We start from the raw sequence: 22805 nt of genomic DNA, 5'->3' as shown, positions 1-22805 counted from the left end.
CACATGAATTCTTCCGCTATTCACAGACAATAACCCACTAAAGTACATTTAAAGAGTAACCTATATAGGATATTACTTGTGATGTTTGTAATCCTTTATTTCATAGGCTATTAGTCTGTAGATTAAGTGAATTGATTGACTGGTACTGTAGTTAAATTGTACTAATGATTTTTTTTAAATCACTGGCAATACTGTTTGTTCCTCTGTTGGCGTGTGCTTAGAGTGATGACTTTGACATTTAGGTTGAATTTCATTAGTGGTGATCTGTATGACTCAAGGAAAAATTGTAAAATGTTGCAATTTGAGGAGTTAAAACTCAATGAGCTGCATTCAGTTTCCCAGAGCAGGATGTTCTGGTTTCTCAGGTTTCTCAGATTTCTTCTTCTATTTCTTGTATTTCGTATTTCCCCACTTAAAATTCCACTCCCTCTCCGTATACTTTTCCACCTTCGCCTCTCATCTTCATACCCCCTTTTTTCCCCCAGCTTTAACTTTCTCTGTGCCTGTCCAAAATTATGCTTCCACCTCATATTACTATTGAGTCTAGAACGGCATTGGCAGCCTGGTGGATAAGCTCAGAGAAAAACCACTGATGGTAAAAGCAGAGGTCTGTGGTGGTGAAGTGAGATGGTGCTGGATGTGATGGGAAGCACTGGAGCAGTAGGGCACTTTATAGAGATGGGTTGCAGCTAGGACAGTTGGTCCTAAACCACAGGTCTTGTACTAGGTCAGCCATACACCCAAAAAAGAGGATGTAAAAAGATATTAAAGGGTGATGACGGGAGAAAGTCCTTAAAAGGTTTTCAAGCAAAACACTCAGAACTTTCAGTACAGTTCTCCTCTCTTTAACCACATCTATAACAATCCAGTTCTGATTTTTCCGCTCTATTAAAAAAATGTCTCTATAACTCACCCAAGTAGGCACCATGGTTTTTGAGCTCCTCAGGGAACTCCAGTCTGTAGGAAGACTTGGGAGGGACCACCTTCCCCTGGCGTGTTTCCTTCAGCACTGCCCCGTTCCAATCATAAGCCCCAACAGCACCCACCAGAATCCCATCCTGTAGGCAAAGTGCAGTAAAGTTAATTTTCATTCACGAACATAGAGTAATAGAGAATGAACTGGTTGTACTGGCTGTATTGCATAATGATGATGCTACAATCATGGAACGTATCATTTTGGAGAACATTATGTATGTGTTTGGCTCATTTTACTGTAGTTTCAGTCAGATTAATGATAGTGTGGTAAAACCTAATCCTGGTAACAGTGATAAACACAAACTACATGTTTGGACTGAATTAACCACATCCGATCACTTTTATGCAGATGTTGCTACAGCATGAACATGTTCAGATATTTCAAAATTGATGGCCCATGTTAAGCTCTTGTAACAACCCAATAAGAGAGTAATTGTTTAAATCTCCTCATCCGTGTTTAAGAGATTTTTCTTATAAAGTTAGGTTTTGAAAACCACTGGCTGGATTGTATGCATGAATTAGTTATTTCATGTAGACTCACAAAAGTTACACTAGAAAATGTTCATAATTACAACACAACACCTCGAAGTTCATTATGAAATCCGTGCTAAATCTTGATTACTGTGTATTTATGACTAGACATTCAACAAAGGAAACAAACCAGCATATGTAATTAGCTGTAGACACAAAGAGGGAGAGAGGAGGTATTTTCTATCCTCCATGGTTCACCATACTTTTTTTTTTTTATCTCTGACACTGTAATTATAGGGTACCTCTACTTAATGAGCTCAGTTTTTTCTTCTTTTGCAGTACACAATATGCCAACAACACATTTTCCAGTGTTTGAGCATATGCTGTAAGGCTTGCGATTCCTTCCTAAAAGACGGAATTGTGTGCTCACCAAGTTTGCAATACGTCACTCCCTGACAGCAGCGCTATGCCTATGTGGTTAACTGTTTTGGTCAAAATGGTCTCCATGGCAAATGAATGAAACCCCAAAACAGCTCAACCAGTGACCTATTTCTATTGCAGTAGGTCATACAGATATGCTATACTGCTATGTGCCTCGCTTTGGTTTGAAAGTCACCTCTTTATCGTACTTGAAGAAGAATAAGGGAATCATTTTCTCAAATAGTCCATAAGCTGTAACAATTTAACAAACACAGAGCGAAGTTTTAAGAGTGATATTTTTTTTGCATTGTTTAGCTACAGTGAGTGAAATAAACTACAGATGGAGAAATTGCTCTGTTTGCAGATGTATGAAACGTCTGGATAGTATATGACATAAGCACCCTTCAGAGTTGGCACAAATCACATTCAGCAAAACCATCTGGGCCCTCAGGACTGTTTTTATACTCTAAAAGCCTGACATTCTTTCCAAAAACTTATCCTACTCTCAACACCCAGGTTGGTGTTGTTGAGCATCCCTGGAATCTGGCCTTGTGGACAAAATTTCCAGCCATTCCTGCCACCCAGCTGCAAATTCTGCTGCATATTTATTTTTCATCATAAATGGGATACATTTATTTCTCCCTTGACAAATCACACAGTGAAAGGGGAACTGGAAAATCAAAAACCAAATGTCTGGATGGAGCCAGAGAGAGAGGAATGAAAATCAATTAATTGTTACGAACAGCAGGTACAGTAAAGATGTGCCTTATCTTCCTCCTCCAGCTGTGTCACCCTCAAAGCCAACACACCTGCAACTATCTGCTCTTAGATACAATCATAAACCTCTTGGAAGTAAAAGAAAAAACACTGTATTCTGCAGCAGAACTGTCTCAGTCTGTCTTAGCTCCTCTCTAATATGTTTCCCTAGGGAACAAGTGGTGTCTTATTTCCCATCACTGCATGGTTGAAATGGAAAAAGGCCTGTCTCTTCTGTCATGGGCTCCTAAATCAGGATGACCTAAACCTCTGGGGCCCACACAGCAGGCACCTCAGGGGGGACTGTAAAGTGATAAATGGTAGTTTTTGGGGAGGAGTTATGATGCGCTAGAAATTGAGACAATGTGTGTTGTTGACAGATGGTATGAGATAACGTGGTAGCAGAAGTCAGGCTCACCTCAACGTTGTGTGCGGAAAATCCAGCCTGAGACATCTGGAGACCAAACGCTGTCCCATTCTTACTGGTTCCTGTGTAAACAAGACAGTCGGTAAGAGTCTGAACCACTGAGCCATGACACTTAAGTTGGAGTCACAATGTGAATGTTTCATATTTAGAAGAGACATTTTTTAAGCACTACTTTTAAAGCAATTAATGATCACTGTCATGATCATTTCATCTCTACATTTGATTAACTGTGTAATAAATAAAACGTATGTAATAGTAATGTATAAAACATGAGAAAAGGACTAGAAAACGGCCCAGCAGAATTTCTAAGAGCTCAAAGTGACGTATTTAAATGTCTAATTTTGTCAAACCAAAAGTCCAAAGCTCAAAGGTATTCAATTTAAATGATATACAACAGAGAAAAGCAGTAAATCCCCACATTTGAAACCAGGTGGGACAAGCTAATATTTGGCATTGTTGCTTTATAATTACCTTAACTGATTATTAAATATTCTGCACAGTAGACATAGTTTGTGTGTAATCGATTAATAAGTTAATTGTTCTAGTTCTAGTGACCACCATGCATTTTTAAGATTATCAAAGCTTATTCATGTTTGTTGCATTCAATGGAAACCCATTTGGTTAAAGTTAAAATATGAAAATGATAATAAGATAAAAATCTTTTCATGTAAAAGTAAAGTAAATGTAATGTCATGTTAATGTACAGTAGCAGTGGGAGCAGTTACAATTTTTCTTCAATAAAATTAATTCCTTGCAACACCTTCCAAACTGAAGATGCGCTCTCCAAGTGCATCCACGATATCCTTCAGCGCTGTCTCATCTGTTACATTAAAGAAGTGTTTGTCATCCGGGTCGCTGGCAATGTATTTGATTTCATTAAGGAACGCCTCAGGGTTGATTCCTCTACGGTTGTAGTAGCCGAGGACCTGTGAAGACAAGAGTAAACAATATGTTGGTTCCTGAGTGAGCTGGATGAGGAGGGGCCAATTTCATTAGCTTTGGCATGTTAATAACCCTCTAACAGGTTAAAATTAGCACTCTTTGACAACATTTTAGAGGTTTTTTGTTTTTTTTACACTAATGCCATAGCTTTAACTGATTCCAGTTGGTTTGCAACCAAATGACTTCAGAGTTTTTGCCTAGATGCTCATAGCCAACTAAAGCCACTGGATGGAGTCAAGTATGTCATTTGCTAGCACCAGCAGTGGCACAAACCAAAGAATCATGTGGTCTGGAGCAGACCATTTACACCTTTAACTGCACTTCCACTGAGCTTATGGTTGGAATTCTCACAGTGTTTTTGGCTCCATTCTTAACTTAGCTGTTGGGAGACCTGCTTCAACTGTACTCCATGAGGTCACCTCATTAATGTTTATGGTGTTTTAATGCTGCACTGGAAATTTAGTAGCCATCTGCAAACTTAGTTAAAGTGTATAAAGTATAAAGTGTGAGCCCTAACCCAGGTGAATAATATATCTAGCAGACTCACAGCAATGGCATAACGGGTGATGCCATCCTTCTCACTGTCCTCAATGGCTTGCTGGAGATCTGGACTGTCATGTGACTCTCCGTCAGTTATCACAATCATCACTTTCTTGGCACCACGCCGACCTCCTTGTTTAAAAGCTTGTGAACTGCAATAACATGCAATATATGTTCAGTAAAGTACATTACAGAACAGAGGAGCAGTGGAGTTATGATGCTCATGTGCAGATATGTGGCTGGAGATATCATACCGTGCTACGTTTATACCAAGAGCTGTGTTGGTCTCCTCTCCGCCACGCTGGTTGATATTGTGCGCTCTCTTCACCACTTCCTCAACTGACTTGTAGTCGCTGAGTTTGAACTCATGGACCACCTTCTCACCGTACTGAACAACTCCAACCTGGAAGATAAACAGCGATAATAACCACAATGGGTACAGCTACACTTAAGTGACGATTATACATGAAAGAGTCAGAGCACAGTAGACAACAAAAACCAAATGAACCTGCAAAAGAATTTGCTGAGTATTCAGATGGAACATGTGAAGGAACATTACCAAATGTTTCTTTTTTTTAGAATTCCCTTCTTTCTTATCTTACACACCTGTATTTGACCTGGTCCAATGTAGAACTTCTGAAGAATGTTAATGAGAAAAGCCTGCACTTCATACCAAGGGTAGATGGAGTTTGAGCCATCCAGAACAATCACTATGTCCATGTATGTCTCACATCCTGAAAAACATTCAGAGATGATAAATGATCATGAGAGAGAATGGAGAAAGCAGACGATTATAAATGAGTAAATAATCTCCTGCTGTGACTAAAAGCTCCATGATTATTATTTTTTTCTCAAACAGGAAATAAACTTTAAAGCTTACTTTGAAAAGCGGGTGCAATCGTTCTGGAGAACTTGAAGCTTGCATTGACTCTGGAGCATATGCCAGTGCTGTAGTAAGAGCTGCCACACTCGTAGGACCATAGTGGCCCACAAGCCTACAATATAAAAGAGAGCATTTATACAAGCAACATTATCAACCTCATTATATTACTGTGAATCCAAAAAAGTTAAGTTCATGCTCTCAGAGAACTTCCACAGGGAGAGCTGCAGCATGACAACCATGTAATCAAAAAACAATCTTGTGGGATTGTCTTATTTTCCATTTTGACCATTGCTATTTTACTGAATGTGTTCTTAACTTCTGCAGGAACAGACTATTACTGTTTATTAAATCCAAAGAAGATAAATCCAATGAGTTTTTAAATGTTCTCACCACAAAGCTGTTGTCTTTAGGGTTAGATGTGAGCGTCATTCCCAGCCTCATCTTGTCCTTCCGCTCTGATACATTGGTCAGAGATATCCTTCCTTAAGGGAAAATGAATGTCACTGAGATGATCTTGGATGTTGTTCATATATACTCGTATACACATGAATACGAGCTCTATCCTTCAGAGACCAAACAGAACTTCCACCATCTGGGACTTGGTGGTTTGTTATTGCTGTCTGGCCAGCCAAAGCAGCGTCTACATCCACAGATCGAAACGTTTACTCGATAAAACTTCATGTGCCCAACTAACCGGCACAACACATGTGCAACCGGTATGAAGAAGTGTGCGGTGAGGTGTGTGGTACGACGCACACGTGGAAATGTACATCACCCATTAAAAAAACAGTAAAATGTGGAATGATTGGTATGGTACCCACTTCTGTCTCACACATGCCACCATCATGCTTGCTGAGACACACATAGAAAAGCATGCAGACATCAAAACAACTATACATGCATTTGTACAGTAGTCTATGTTGTGATTTTGCAGTAATTATTGAATGGTGTTGTGGGATACTATACCTAGGTTAAGCTTGGAGCAACCATTTCCATTGGTTCGTTTGCTCAGTGAACATTTATATACATCCCCAGTCTGGTAGGGACCATTCATTTCATATGGAGCCCCCACTAATAACCTGTAAAAACACAATATCCAAAAGTCAGAATCGACAGAGCAAAATAGCAAGATTACAATAAGTTTTCTTCAATTTAAGAGAAATTCTTTGCCTGGTATCTAATTTTCTGAGGGAATATGACTGTGACTATTAACATCAGTGACCCACACAAAACACCTGCACTAACAACACAGTCACCTGGAAGATTTTTAACCATTTATTTATCCAGGGAAGTAAACTAAGCATGCTTAATCATGTTCAGCAGTCCTTGGCCTGACTTTCATAAACAGTTCCACAGATTCGCACACAGTATGACCAGAATAACCAGCAATCTCCTGTGAGTCATCTCATCAATCATCTGTTTTTAGTTTTCAAGTCTGTCTTAAAACACAACTTCTAAATGTACTTACAATGTAAGTGATGGGGGACAAAATCCACACTCCTCGTTTTTAGCAAAAATGTATTTAAAACTTTATCTAAAAATAGTATAACACTTAAGCTATTTGAGTAGGTCAAAGTGGATATCCTCTAGAGTTTTAGTTTGTAGAATATAAATCCCTCTCGTCGCGACAGACAGTGTTTCTCTGTTGAGCTGCGGTGGAGGGATAGTAACAAAAAGAGGGAATTTGTCACTAAAAAGACTATAACTTTGAAATATATTGTCTTGATTGACTAATTGGACCACTGAAGCTTCATATTAGGGTCAAATAAACTTTTAAATACATTTTTACAAGCAAGAATGGCTGTAGATTTGGTCCCCCATTACTTACATTGAAAGTTCATTATGGGAATTATAAGGGATCTCTTAATAGTCAGTATGAACAGGATGAATGATTACAGCGAGCAGAACCTGCTTTAGTGTTAATTTGGGTACCTGACAATTGTTTTAGGGCAGACTTGAAAAATTGTGATATTTTAACAAAATATTAGGGCATTTAATAATGTTTGTGTATCTAATAGAACATAATATATAATACGTATCCTGATCATTTCACTACTAATGTGCCAAATTATTACAACTGCTTATTTCTACAATATTTCCATGGGTACTAATGTATTGTTACAGTGTGGTTACGTTTCGGCAATTAGAACCACTTGGTCAATGTATGTCACTTATAATGTAGCATAGTTATATATGACTATTTGTTGGTGCTACGTTTAGGGCCCTAAACAAGGGCACCTTAATAGTGATTGTTCAAGAGGGATATGTGTTCTTAGTCACTTTTACCATCAAAATTTAAAACAGACTTGTATTCCTTGCTCTAAACTGTGGTCCTAACTATCCATGTTGCAATGCTCAGTGGGGAATAACTATTATAGTTATAGTTATATAAGCTGTCAGATCAATAAAATGTAACAGGAGGAATCTTTTGGTCATAGACCACTATAGGATCGCGTTCAGATTTCCTCAAAGAGCTGTGTGGAGTGCTGGACATTCTTTTCACATGACGTCGTCTCTGCGAGGAGGCAGTCCTGCACTTGACTTCACAGTGGGTTTCCTTTGAGGGGTCATTGTGGTCTTATAAATGTCACTAAAAGGTTTTTAGATGACTTGATGTGATGGAATATCTTAAAAAAAGTCTGGAGTATTTACTTCTGGAGTGATGAGGGGGATAAAGGCCTTAAAGGGAGCTATAATTCAAAAGAATTTCAGAGATAAGAACTCTTTGTGTTCTCAAATAGGATTACAGCTATCATTTATCACTGATAATTTCTGTATTCTCAGTCATGAAAGACCTTTAGGGTTTCATCCTATGTCTTGTGATGTCTGTTTGTTTATCAGCATTTCTACATCTTGCGACTGTAGTAGAATCACAAGGTTGAATGTCCATTCGCCTCAGGATTTCACATATCTCAAAAGATAACTTGAACCAGACAGATTGCACTTAGCTCAATGGGGAAGTTTCAAATGGAAGAAATATAGGTACAATCCACATGTATTAACCCTGCATAAATACAATAATACTGGCAGGCATTTAAAAAATATATAACCCCACAATCAATAATAACACAGCAGAGTAAGTTCAAATGAATTTAAGGTAAATAGTAAATTAGTAGAAAAATCTTTAGCTTTTGGATTCCAAGGTCAGGCTAAGGATCCCCTGAGATTTTAAACGGCTCCAAACTCCCAAGAAAACAGTCTGATAACATTTAGTTGGAAAGGCATGTACTCAGAGCCTCCCTAAAAGTGACGTGAGATTAGCATGACATATTCAGATTTTTCTGTGGATTTTGGATCGGTGCAATTTCAGTGGAAGTCAAAGGTGTCCTGAGGATATCGTTGATTGTCCTTAACTTTGTCATTTTATTCAGTTTGTATTTGTTGTCCTGGGAGACAAGCTGCTGCATAAAGCTGCATGGATACGGAAAGTTGTATTGATTAAAGATGTAATCTAGGTCAAGCTCCATTTGTTGACGAATATTGTGTGATACAATGGAAAGCTCCAGGACACTAGTCACAAGGTTAAATGTCCAATCGCCTCAGAAAAAAATGATGAGGGACCAGCAGTGAGTGCTCATTCAATGACTGAAGAAACTACAGTATAAAGAACACAGAGCTGAACGTTCATGGGGCAAAAGTTGTGTTCAGATGGCGTCTGTGAGAAGATAGAAGAACTGATTCATGCATAATGGTTTGATTCAGCCACTCATATTTTAGTCTTTGACACATCAGTCACAGTACTAATCTTATTACTGACAGTAATAGTGAAATTATTGATGAACAGAGTCATGCCTGAACACTGACTCCAAACCACAATTTCCTTGCATGGGCAGCGTTTGATCCTTTTTGGATCAGGTCAACTGTTTCAAAAGTTTTGCACCTACGTGTGATGTACACATAATTACGCTGCTTCCTCACTAATGAAATGAACTCCATCATTGTGTCAACATATTTGATTACTCCGACATAGTTATAGTGGTCGTAGTAACCTCCATAGACAATAATGGACTACAATCCTTTTTTTGTGTGTGAACTGATGGTTCAATTAATTTGAGTGTTGTCAAATTATTGTGAACTGTGCTATAGTAAGGATGAATAGTTATTGACAATAAGGATACTGAAGTGTCCCGACTTGAAACATTCAACCCTGCATAGTCTTTTTATAACTGAATTTTTCTATGCTTTTAATATGATGTTCAGTAACAAATACCTGCTCAATGCCAAGCTGTATCTTAAACTAATCACATTCCTGGAAAAGCTTCAATAAATACAGTGCTGTAAGTCAACAATGAATTCAAACAACTGAGCAGTCCAAGTGAAAATCACAGAGAAAGCAGTTGGCAACGGAGAAACTTGCAGTTCAGTGGTTCCCCAAAGGAAAGGCACTTGACACCACTTTATAGCAAAAGCAGACCACGGCCGACCCCCCCTCCCCCGTGTAGACTTCTAGGTCAAAGTCAAACAATAAAAGAAAGACAAATCTTCAGCTTTTGAATTTCTAGGTCAGGCTCAGGATCCCCTGAGATTTTAAACAGCTCCAAATTCCCAAGACAACACGTTTAGTAACATTTAGTTGGAAAGGCGTGTACTTAAAGCCTCCTTTAATGTTATGTGAGGTTAGCATGACATAATATGATTTCAGTGGAAATCAAAGGTGTCCGGGTTATATTGCTTTTACACTTCTAGACTTGATTGTTTTGGATTGACCCAGGAGATGAGATGCTACCTACAATTTCAGGGATACATAAAATTTTACTGGTTAAAAAGTTAAACTGGGGCAAACTTCATCTGTTGAGGAAGATTGTGTGATACAATCAAATGCTACGGGGCAGACTTTGTGGTCAGTTTGTTTTTTCAACTGTTTCCAAGGCCCAGATTTCATGTTCAGTGACGTGGCCTGCCATCTTTATTCAGGAATTTCTTTTAGCACAGTTGTGATGTATGTTATATTCAGGGCACATACAAAGAAAATGAAGTACCAGTAATGATTTGACATTTTACAGCAGCAACTGAGGACAAGGGGAAATGTTGTTCAAACAGTCCATCACTGCACATCAAAGAGTGTGTCATATGGAAGTTAGCTGCAATGTTATTGCTCTTGAAGCCAACTTTAAAGTCTCACAGACTCTGGAAATCATTTTCACCGCAGAGGCTCCAACCGTGCTCATATTTTCATAGCTATTAATATCATGATTATTACTTCAGTTATTGCTGTGCTTTGGCAAAAGGAGACACTGCAGCACAAGTTCAGGTCAGGATATGGCTACCTTGATGAAAAGGGACCATTGTTGCCTTCGACTTGGACGCCTGCCTTGGGTACTCCTGAATTTCACCAGAAGCTGTTCAAACAATCATGTTCCAGAGCTCATTAGGGTCAAATGCCAGGCCCGGCGCATCATCACTTCAAGAATGGTAATGACACTGAAAGAAATAACTTGACCCAAAATGAATCCGTGGACATTTTCCACCATGGTTACTGGGGAATACAGGATTTTGGGGTTTGAGGAAGCGCCATCTCTAAGCCCAGGCTGTCATTAATGTGATAATGTTTTTCATATTTGGAAGCAGGAGATGTATACGCTGTGAAACCACATCCCTCGTCCCAAACATGAGTGTGCTACTCCGATGTCACGCTTGCTCATCACATTCCATTTGTCTGCATTAACTGGATATGTGCTCTAATGTTAATGCTGCCTCATAAATCGAAGGAAATGCAACAGTCACACAATCATTTTCTAAAGACATCTACTTAGCATGTCTGTTTCACTTGATGTATTGACCAGGCAGTGACAGGGCAAATAGATGACTTAGATGATGCAAGTATATGCTAGTTGCTTTAATTTACTGTCCCACAAAGCATGTTGGCCTTTTTCAGCATGAACATCGAGCTTCTGTTTAAGATATATTTTAGCTACGATAGCAGCTTGGCTGTAGGAAAAGCAGAAGAGCAATGCTGGTCTGTTGGTTAGTTAGGCATTCGACCACTTTTGTCCAGACTGAAATATCTCAATAACTGGAATGATTGCCATGAAATTGGGTGCAGACATTCATGGTTCCCAAAGGGCGAAACCTTTTTCCTTTAGTGCCAGTGTGACATTGACATTTTTGTTTTATACTGAAACATCTCAATAACTAATGAAGGGATTACCATGAAATTAGCTGCACACCTTCATGTCCCCCTTAGAATGAACTGAGTTGAATTTGGTGATCCCTTAACCTTCCATGGAATGACTTTATCAGGTAAAATTTCCAAAAGTTGTCCAATATTTCGTTTTTTGACCAAATATCTTCAAAACTAGTGAAGCCTCAGCTTCACTTTATATGTAATGTTAATTAGCAAATGTTAGTATGATAACATCCTTTACTAAGATGGTGAACATGGTAAACATCAGCATGCTAACATTGTCATTATGAACATTTTATGCTGATGTTAGCATTAAGATCAAGTACAGTCTTACAGAGCTGTTAGCATCTTGTTTTTCTGTAATTTTTTCTGCGTTTTTCCTCAGTCCTAAAAGAGGCATCTCCTTTGCATTTAGAAACTCGATTTAAAGCCCGTAACATAGACATTACAATCATATGATTGTGAGTGTTGTGTCTAAACTAAAATTCAATAGACCAAATTATGTTTTCCTACCTCACTCAGGAGGGGTAAAAACATTTTTCTTTGCAGCTTTGCAAATTAGCGAAATAAAGAGAACCCTATTTAAGGCCAGTGGTGAAAGACTTCACAGACTCCCTGCAGTTCTCTGCGGTGTGCAACTCGTAACTGAGCTGAGGAGTAAAGGTCAGGTCTCCTGAGGAGACCTGGTACAAGTGTAGAAAAATAAACAGTGGAAATAGAGAGTGGGAGGCTTCTGAGGTGCATGGCTCAAGTATATTGGTCTGTGTATCCCGTCAGTTTAAAGACCCATGCTCTTTTCCAGTTGGAGGTGATATGGCCTCTCCTCAAGTCTCCATTGAGGGTCTACTCTGGCAGAGTGTTTAGAGCACCAGAATACTGGGGAGACATGTGAGGAAATGACACATTCTTGACATGCTGACCTTTCCTCAACTTGGTAGCTCCACCAGCAGACAGAAACTGTCAACTGACCTGACAAAGATGTCTAAATCTCTTGATGTATCTCAAGTCAAGAATGATGATGTAATGTATTCAAATCTCACAAAATGTGTTTTTTTAAACCACATGCTTACTGTCTTTATATGAAGTGAAAAAGTCAGATAAGTTTTCTTTTCCACATACTGTCTCAATATCTAAGATACATGAAAGAGCCTGTAAACGACTTGTCCAAGCACACTTAAATCAATAAGCACTAGTTTCTTAATTTAGTCTTCAAAGAAAGGCTTTTGAATTCAGCTGCATGCCTGTCTTATTTCAGGTTCGGGTCATAAAAAACTTTTTTACAGCGTCACTTTCCAGCTGTGATTCTGTTCCTATTCAAACACAGGGCTGAGGGTTTGGAGAAATCACACAACTCTGGAAAAGTTGACAGCGCTGCAGTTTGGCACAGATGCTCACAGGCAACGTCAGTAATTGTGACAATTTAAATTCTCTTGAAAGCTCAGTTGAGGTGAAACCACTTGAGGGGAAAGAGGAGGTTAGAAAGTTAAAAGGCATAAATGGTCATTGACAACTTATGATGTCCAGTGCAATTTACTGAAAGAGGTGTATCACCAAAAAACAGCTTAATTTATAAAGTCTAAGTATAGAGTATAAGTATATACTGTACAAGCAGACTTTTAAAGGTCCTCTTGGGGTGAACACAAATCCACCCAATCAGCACAAATACTGACACTTGGTGTGCACATGTTCTTCTACAGACTTGCAGTCTGACTCTTCAAAGATGCATTTTGATCCTTTTGAAACAAAAGAACTGCTGATTCTGCCCTAATTGCCCCATCAGCACATTTACCTTAAGGAAAAAATTAAAAAAAACCTTCACAAGCCTTCAAGTTAATGAACATGAAAATGACATGTGTGGAATTGAAAAGGTCTAAAACAGTGAATAGGATGTGTAACAAAATTGTATGAACACACAAAAGCCGAAAACCACGTGCACAAAATAATAATCAGATATATAAAAATGTGCTTGCACATTTTCCCTTTATAAATCACAATCAACTTGAAAGCGACTGGATTGATGACTGGATAAAGCGGATTGGGTTTTTGTGTGGTTAGGAGTATCAGGAAAACTGAAAACACCAGTGGATCAGAGGATGCAGAGAAAAATTACCTGGTGTCTGACTTCCTCTTGTTATCCCATTGTTTGGATTGTTTAGGTTTTCACCTACTCTGAAAATATATTTTAATAAAACTTGAACACTACACCAGATCGTCAAGGCTATGCATCAGTTGGGGTTGCCGTGGAAACAGCGCTTTATAAGAAGCAGCGGGTTGGGGCCCCGGTGTGCTTTGGAACGTCAGAGTCTGGAAAGCCTGCATCCCCACTCCTACATTTGGTCCAGCCTAAATCCCACACACTCATTTCTACCAGCTTCTCACTTTTATAGGTCCAGTCTGGGTACATAACAATGTAACATGAAGATCATTACATTACTTAATGTGGTTGAAGTGAAAAGGAATCAGTATTCAGTTCAATTCAACTGAATATTTATATAGCGTCAAATCACAACACAGGTTATCTAAGTCTAGACCGTACCCTTTATTTTACAGAGACCTAACATTCCCCCATGAGCAAGCACTTGGCGACAGCAGCAAGGAAAAACTCCCCTTTACCGGGAAGAGACCACAGGCAGAACCAAGGAAAGGCAAGCCAGACTTTCCAAAATCCTACCACCTGCCACATCCTGGCATCATCCTGGCCTTTCAGCAGCACTGGGCTGCTCCCCAACTGACCACGAGTGTGAGCACCATACAGCCCGGCCCTCTCCTCTGCACTCTGAGGGCTGGGAACGTGATGGTAAGACAAGTGCAATACAAGTTCAAGTAACACTGCCGCCTTTAATGTTTATGATGAAGTGGATCTATAATTAATGTTTGGTATTAAGCGAAATTAAATGTTCCTGTACTTTTCCCTCTCTGCAGATTAAAATTTTACATAAAAACATATGAGTAAATTATAAATATGCATTACAGTTAAAGTTAGTACTTCCTAAAGAGCTAAAAAATGCTGCTTAGATATCAGTGCATCCTTTACAATTAATAGTATAATATATAATAACTCAAATGAGAAAATATTGGAGTACACTACCACTGTCTGGTATAAGGCGAATGTTCACAAACTTTAGCCAAACTACCCCTGACTGTGTACCGTAATAGGAAATGGATACAACCATCCCCGAGCTTTGGTCTGTTTAGAGTATCAATACTGAAAGTAGAGAAATACAGTATAGATGAAAACTAATTAAGACTCATTTGAAAATGACATTATTTTTTATTATTTTTAATAATTCTTTCACATTCAATAATAAAGTGTTTTCACCTCCCCTCAAATCCTGCAGCATTCTTTGCTCCAGCTGAGAGCTGTCAGACTGACACACACTCACCCAGACTCACACACAAATATACAGAGCCTTGCTTGAGTATGCGCATGCAGCTGTGTTCACAAACCCACACCTACGCACTCTGTTGCACTGACTAAACAGTCACTTTTAAACTAAATCCAGAGGATGACTAACCCATCTGCAGAGCAGACAGACAAGTAGAAGCCAAGGAGTGAAATTGGTCATAGTAGGTACAATCAGCCAATATAGACTATGGTCACAATAATAATATAAGATTATGTAATATTTTTTAAATATGTCACATATATAGGACACATTTGAAGAAGTGTTTGCTTTTATTGCATCATTAATGTAGAAGACTTTCCACCATCATACAACTATTTTATTACTTGAATAAAGACACTTTTATATAAGATGTATGAACACTCAATAAAGATGCCAAAATCCCAATCCCTGCAGCTTCATTTGGCTGTACGTTGAGTGTGTGCTGCACTATTCTTCCACTGTAAATGTTTTCACCTCGTTCTCAGACATTTACCTCAGTTGCAGCAGTGTCTCTGGTGAGCTTTATTCCACAGATGTCAGCCTCATCAGACCTTTTCAATTCTGGCAGAAATGGAAATTGGACCTGACTGCATAATCAACATTGTCACTGACATGAGTGTCCTGTGACAAAGGAAGGTTTTAAATTTTGTGAGCTGGCAACTCACAAACCAAGTGTGTCATTTCACTGTCCAAGTACGTAACTGTCCCTTCCTGTGAACTAAGAACTTAGTTCCTAATCTTTAAGACAGTAGGGATATGGATGATTTTCAATTTTTTTTTCTTATTGTTACCAAATCCCATGACAAGACCAAAACCAAAAATGTATTGGGCTGCGTCTTGATACTCTCTGACTTCCCAACTCTGTGTGTGGCTCCCAGCCCCAAACCTATTCAAGACCTTTAAAAACAGACCACAAATGTATACTTGTACGTTGTTAAATGGCTTAAATATTAACTAAAATTGCTGGAACTGAAGTTTTTGCCAAATGCTACTCAGTCACAATAGATTGTGCTTTTTATTGGGAACTATTAGTGAGTATTTATGACAGCTGCATGGTGTTTATGGGATTGACTGAAAAATAAATTACAGTTCCCATGTTCATTGTAATGAGGTCATCCAGTGCAATATTGATGTGTTTTTAATACTTTTTGAATGGACATCTACAGCACAGAGGAATAAGCCATATCAGGCTTTGGTTACACAGGCTACACTTGTCAGTAGGATCTGTTTGTTGTTCACAACAAAATAATTACAATAATTATAATCCTTTAACCACCAAAGGCCAAACCCTTACTGCAAACTGAAGCTATGCCTGATTCTAAGGTTAACCCTAAAACAGCCCACTGACGAGTAACAACTGGCTTAAATGTCCACACAAACATAAAATACAACATTCATTCACACACATGCATACACTCAGCTCTTTAATCAGCTTTGAGATTACTGACAGAAACTGTGATCTTAGATGTTATCATTAAGCAGAATATAGTGATTTCATTGGAAGCTCATGGTATACAAATACAATACTTCCTCTCTATTCCCACACATACAGCAGGATAGGCCTCATATCCCAAGCTACCTAAGGGTGATGAAGGATGGATAACTTGCCAGGAAGAATAGTAAAAAATAATCAGCATGAGACAGTAAGCCCTGTATGGTGTTTACTCCATAAACACTGCTGCTATAGTATTACCAGTGCAGCAGTGTAAGAATTAGTATTATACCATAGCACGATTATTTAAAAGCTTGGGTGTGCGACTTTTGTCTCCCCCTTCTGGCAGTGAGAGTAATTATAAAAACAGCTAACAAACGCTCATGTCATAGGCTCCTTCGTAGCCTACTCTGTTGCTACTGTTGCAACTGTAAAATAAACTGTTTTGAACATCACAATCACTCAGTCCACTAACATTTGGAAAGCTGAGAAGAACTGCAAGACTAAATTACTTTATCCCCATTTAAATTAGCAGAGGAACTGGAAGTTAGCCTTTCGGGCATTGAAGTCTGTAGTGGACATGCTGTGTACATAGAGCATGTGCAGAAGGCTTTCATCTGGTCAGTGTGGGAATGTCGTCACCAACCCCAGATTTAAAAACCTTGTATACTGTGAAATACAGAGGGATTTCCCTGGCAGTGATAAGCTTAATGATCATTGTTTGGCAAGGGCTTGAACGTAACAGATGTTCATTTAAAAGTTCCACCCTGCAGGTTTAAGGGAATAATGTCCAATTAAACAAGTCCAACAACAAATTGAAAAAAAATGGACAAAAAGGCCAGCAGTGGGTTACTAAATGCTGAAGCCAGTATTTAGTAATGGCCTTTTTACTTACTACCCTCAAGACTGGAATTCTTTTAACTTGAAATGATGAGTTAAATTACTGTTCTCCTGAGACTTCACTCAACTACCTAAATTATGTTTTTTAAAACAACTGCGACAAAAACTGCACAGATTACTTTTGTGTTCTCCAAAGTTCCATCACACAACTTATTAAAGTGAAATGTTTTGCCTAAAACTACATTCTTGTCCTGATTCATCTTTGGCTGGTTCAGTTCCCCGGCACCACGTGGTACACATCGTCACATATCTTATATCTTTAAACTCAGTGACATTTCATAATGTGAGGTTGCTGATTCAACTTAATACCTTTAAGTTTATGGAACTTTTTCATCTTTAGTTAAGCATTTAAACAAACAACCAATGCTATCATTTTTCTGGTGAAGCCAGTTTGGACGCCATTGATGTCACAAGTGAAAAACAGACATTTAATAAATATACTGTGTACAATGAGAACTAATGATTTACACACACACACACACACACACACACACACACACACACACACACACACACACACACACACACACACACACACACACACACACACACACACACACACACACACACACACAGAGGCACAGCTGAAACTCGGCATTATGCCACCACAATGCTTGCCAATAGACATTTTGGGGATGCCAGAAGCTACTTTTGGCTACCGCACGGTGCCAGTTGGACTAATAATAGTGTGCATCAGGATTCAGGTTGTGCTATGAGGTAATATGATGAATGTGATATCCAGCTCAGGACTACAGATTGTTTTGCAAGCACAAATTAATGGGAGGAAACTTTACACACCACAGGAGACGTACAGTAGATCATTGTCTTTCTGGGGAAAACATTTAGACATCCCATAGTCTAATTGCCAAGTCAGACAGTCTGTCAGCACTGTAGCATGTCAGTACTGTGTTTTACAATTGTTATGTACTTGACCTCTCAATCTCAGCCATAGATCACCTGGTTAAATTCTGGCTGTTTTACAGAAACTAAAAATATGCATTACAATATAACATACTGATATCTTACTTCATAAATATAGATGATAATAGTTTAGCACTGCAATAGAAGTTGTCACCATGGTGCAAGAAGCCATAAACATGTCAATACAACAATTGTTATTCCAGTTGCTGAAAAACTAAAATGCAAATTAGATCCAAGTGATACTTGACTTCCACATAATTTCACTAGAGCTCCTGCACAGAGAATTCAATTTGAGGTTGGATGATAGATTGACTATCTTGAAAATGATAATAATTTGCTTATATGACCTATAATGATGTCAGATTCATGACCATGAGTGATCTTCAAAATAATTTATTTAGAATTATGTATGTCATTAGTTAGTATTAGTTCAGCTGTTTTTACAAAAACACACACTGTAGGCAGGTGCAAAACATCAGAGTCTTTGAATACTTTGCATAAAAGTAGTGTATGTTTCATATAAGCCACTTACCATTTTTCTCCCCCAGCAGCCACATGTTGCTGAACAGTGTATCCAAACTGGGCTTGTTTCGGACCTTTGATGATCCTGTGTCTTTTTGTGTCGATATTGAAGCAGTCATGGAATCCTAGAAAAGAAAAGACAATTCTTGTCAATTGAGGCTGCAGAAGATCTTAATACTTCTACCATCAGTTTGACAAAGTACAGAGGTCAGTAATATTAGCCAAATCACAAAAATTCTGGCTTTCAGTAACTCATTTTAGTATCTGAATGGAACATCTTCATTGATTGATTTTCATTGGTTGACTAGACAGTAACATCTGGCCTAAGTGCAACAAGACATCCTTACTCATCCTTAAAATAATCCCTCCTCTGTCTTGTGTCTGTTTAACTCCCTGTTCCACTCTAAACACAGACAGGAGACAGTTATAAATTGTATATGCAGACCAGCTGAGCTGTCTGTTATTGACAAGTTTGACTGACAGTCATCTTGCAGACATTTCTTACACATTCATAGCTGAGGATTGGTTAAACAACGTAGGATCAATGTGACCACATATTTAGACTATGCTTCATTCCAATAAGAACACAGGAGCTACAAAAAACTGCACCTAATACCTTGCAAATGCAATTATAAGACTGGTAAAGAGACTCAACAAGGACATCAAGGTTTTATTGTTGCAGTTAATGTGAAGTCTAACCAGAAAAGATGCGGGACAAGAAAAAAACAAAAGGTGGTATGAGACCTGTGATCAAAGCAAATGTGTTTTCCCAACTGTGTGCTTAACTGTCTGTCATATCCTTTGACAGCTTAGCAAGTGGTAGCCATACCAGAGAATGTCTGCTTTTAATTAACATACCAATCAGAGAAGGTGTTTTTCGGATTTTGCACATCACCAAGATACCAAATACAGCTTATGAATGCTGACAGCATCATTTGGCTTTTAACTTTCCATCAGAAGAGTTTTGTATTGTGTGAGGACACTGAGGTGCTGAGATTTTCCTTTTGGCACAGGAGAAGGGGAAAAAACGTAATCGTCTACCACTTAGACTTCCTCTCGATCCATCTCTCTCTTCTACTTAATCTACTGCTGATCTTTGTTTTCTCCAGTTGCCAAACCTTTCATAAGCATTTCTGATCAGTGCTGCTACTGTAAAGTCAAGGATCATGTCAAAATCTACTCTGATTGGGGACAAAAATACATTAAAAAAAATCAAGTATGAGAGAAAATAAAGCTTACTTAATGCTAAATGAGACACATGGTTTGGTTTTAAAGGAGTTTTGAAGCAGATTATTCCTTAAAAACCATGTGTTTTCCACAGTTTCTGTCACACAGCTGAGCTGAGAGCACAAAGGCTTCTGGTTTTAACCACCACAAACTCCCCCTTCTTACATCTCTGCGGCTCTTGTCCATACACAGTGGGGCTTATTCAATCCCTCGTCCTCACGCTAAACATCCCCTCTCACAGCTCTCTCCCCATCTGTGAGGCTCTAGGGTCACGTCAAGTCAAGTGAGCCTTTTTTTCTCTGTTGGGGGAAATTCAGCTGAATGTAGGTGAAGAATTGAACATGTAAAATTCAAATTAAGCAACATCAGATGACAGCTGAGGTCAAATTCACAAACGTTCTACAGGAGTGAATAGTATGATTTTACATTGGTTTAGTTCTGTAACTGAATGGTTGTACATAATCAAGAAAAGTATGTGATAGTGCCAGTCAGGATCATAATATAAAATGTGTAAACCACAAAATAGTCAGAATCTTGTCATATACAGTATAACTGTTGTGCACAAAGAACAACTTCTTGCTTTGTTCCAGTAATGCCTTTAATTGTGAGTATAGTATATATTTTCACTTTTATCCCAATAATACTGAACTGCATTGCCAAGATATTGCGAAAAAGCCACAGTTGCCCACATTACATAACTGTCTGGTAATACCAAGAACTGTAAGTCCGAAAAATTTCCCCAACGTCACAATTGAGTCTTTTAAGCACACCTCACAGGAGCTGCTTGCTGTTCTTGGCTTTCCATGAAAAACAACAACTATCAAGGTTTGCCACTGCCAGCTAGATGGAGACAATACTTTGGCTTTCTGGGAGAAATAAAAACTCCAAGTCAACATGATGACACAGGCACAGTGTAAGGTTTCTGCCAGTGTAATGCAAGGCTGGCGAGAGTTCACCCCCCACACGGACAAAGTATCAGCGATTTAAAAAGTATTTTAATATTTTTTCTAAACTAAGTATTGTTGTGCCTTTAAGGAATAGCTGAGTGTGTGGCAATTGTGCAGTGAAGAGACACTGAGAGACATGAGAGCATCTGACCGGTAACAGCTAAGTGTGTTTACAGCAGAGAGTAGGAGGGAGGACAGATGTCTCACTCCGATACTATGTGCTGAGATTCTGCTGCTTCAGCAGACAGTCACGAAGCAGAAACTTTAGTTTATAATTGTACTATCCATTGTCTAAGTATTGATAACACACTTCATACTTTACAAATCAGAGATTTTTTATTTGATGAATGAGGGTGCTCATATGCAGAAATGAACTAAATAGATTTTTATTTATATTTTTAAAAAAATTAAAAAACAAGAAAAACAATGTTGGAGGCGTTGGGCAAGTAATTTAATCGTGTATTGGTGAACCCCTGCTCAGAAATGTGTCAAATACAAGGCTTTGCAGTGTAGTGGTTCGGTTTCATATCCAGGACCAGTCTCAGGCTTTTGGTGGCCCTCAGCAAGATTTTGCTTTGGAGGCTCCCTGATCATTTCTCTACAAAATAATTTACAATAAATATTAGGGATGTCCGATATTATCGGCCCTCCGATATTATCGGCCGATATTTACTTAAAAATGTAATATCGGGAAATATCGGTATCGGGTTTTTATAACCGATATTTGTTCCGTAGGCTTCAGCATTTCCGAGCCTGCATGAACGCAGCATGGGACGTTTACCGGCGCGCACTTGATGACATTTAACAACAACAACACGCTAGACTCGTGGGTCTCTAACCGTGGCTAACAAGTTCATAGCGTCAACCACCATGTACACGATCACACAAATAGAAGGTTTACCTCCTCGTTGTCAGTTGTTATCTTATTTTGCACAGACAGTGTTTACATTTGGAAAGCCATGTTGCATTTATGTATGCATCCAGTGGGTCCTCACAATAAAATTAGGCATAATGTGTTAATTCAACAATAGGAGATATGTTGTTACCTAATAGTTTTGGTGTAAAAAAGCCTGCAAATATCGGTATCGGGTGATATCGGTATCGGAAATTAAAAGTCGGACAATATCGGAATATCGGATATCGGCAGAAAAGTCAATATCGAGCATCCCTAATAAATATATTTGCATTTAGGAGCAAATAGCATTTTCCTCTCTACTGTTCTACATCAGTGGGTCATTCATTCATGTAGTATGTAACTCTTGAGGTGAAAGTGAACAACACATTGCACCGAAAATATCACCGAAAGTATCACTTCACAAAATGACTGATGAGGATTTGGATGGATCACTTTTTTTTTTACAAATAGCAGAGTAGCTGGTGACAAAATACTATTTTTAAGAAGTTGATAATGTAACCCACATAACTAATGGTTGAACTTTTTTGGCATTAGACTGGTTTGTACAAGATTAACTTCCTGTACACTTAACAATAATATTGTAAACAAGAACATATTGTGCTCCTCCAACTCAAGAACAGTTATGTTTTTGTAACCACATAATAATTCCACACTTTGTAGAAGCAGTTAAATCATATTTCAGTAAATCTAATGAAAACGTTGACATGTTGCTTGTCAGTTGTTAGTTGTAGTTACTAGTTGTTAGTGTCCAAAGACTAAATATTGTAGAATAAAACTGCAGCTGCAACTCAGCTTTAGTTTGTCACACAGCAGATGAGATATATTTTGCTTGGGTGTGCAATTGTAAACTGCAGAGGAGATATTATGTTTACACCAGCTGTATTCCTTAAAGAAAAGTGGTTCCTGAGAAATTTGAATATATCTGAATTCCTTAGTTTGTGAAGTTGACAGTTTTGGGACTGTGAGCGGTGTTAAAACCATCAAGCCCACTATTTTACCACAGAACACTTTCTAAG

The 22805-nt window shown here is 38.5% G+C and overlaps 1 protein-coding gene across 1 annotated transcript in view; it reads right to left on the bottom strand.

Annotated features, from left to right (window-relative positions):
* The window catches only part of itga11a (integrin, alpha 11a), a 52523-nt gene that overhangs the window by 25158 nt on the left and 4560 nt on the right, over positions 1 to 22805 (bottom strand). Inside the window, exons 2-11 of the mRNA XM_062425119.1 lie at positions 18710 to 18844; positions 6381 to 6493; positions 5805 to 5896; positions 5412 to 5526; positions 5138 to 5265; positions 4786 to 4934; positions 4539 to 4683; positions 3810 to 3975; positions 3041 to 3111; positions 914 to 1058 (exon numbers count right to left, since the gene is read on the bottom strand). Of these exons, the coding sequence (XP_062281103.1) occupies positions 914 to 1058; positions 3041 to 3111; positions 3810 to 3975; positions 4539 to 4683; positions 4786 to 4934; positions 5138 to 5265; positions 5412 to 5526; positions 5805 to 5896; positions 6381 to 6493; positions 18710 to 18844 (1259 nt within the window). The remainder of the gene's footprint in view (positions 1 to 913; positions 1059 to 3040; positions 3112 to 3809; positions 3976 to 4538; positions 4684 to 4785; positions 4935 to 5137; positions 5266 to 5411; positions 5527 to 5804; positions 5897 to 6380; positions 6494 to 18709; positions 18845 to 22805) is intronic.

The sequence above is a fragment of the Scomber scombrus genome, chromosome 1, assembly GCF_963691925.1.
Source record: "Scomber scombrus chromosome 1, fScoSco1.1, whole genome shotgun sequence".
NCBI classification, from domain to species: Eukaryota; Metazoa; Chordata; class Actinopteri; order Scombriformes; family Scombridae; genus Scomber; species Scomber scombrus.
The sequence above is the reverse complement of the archived record's forward strand: the minus strand, read 5'-3'. Positions and strand labels throughout refer to the sequence as shown.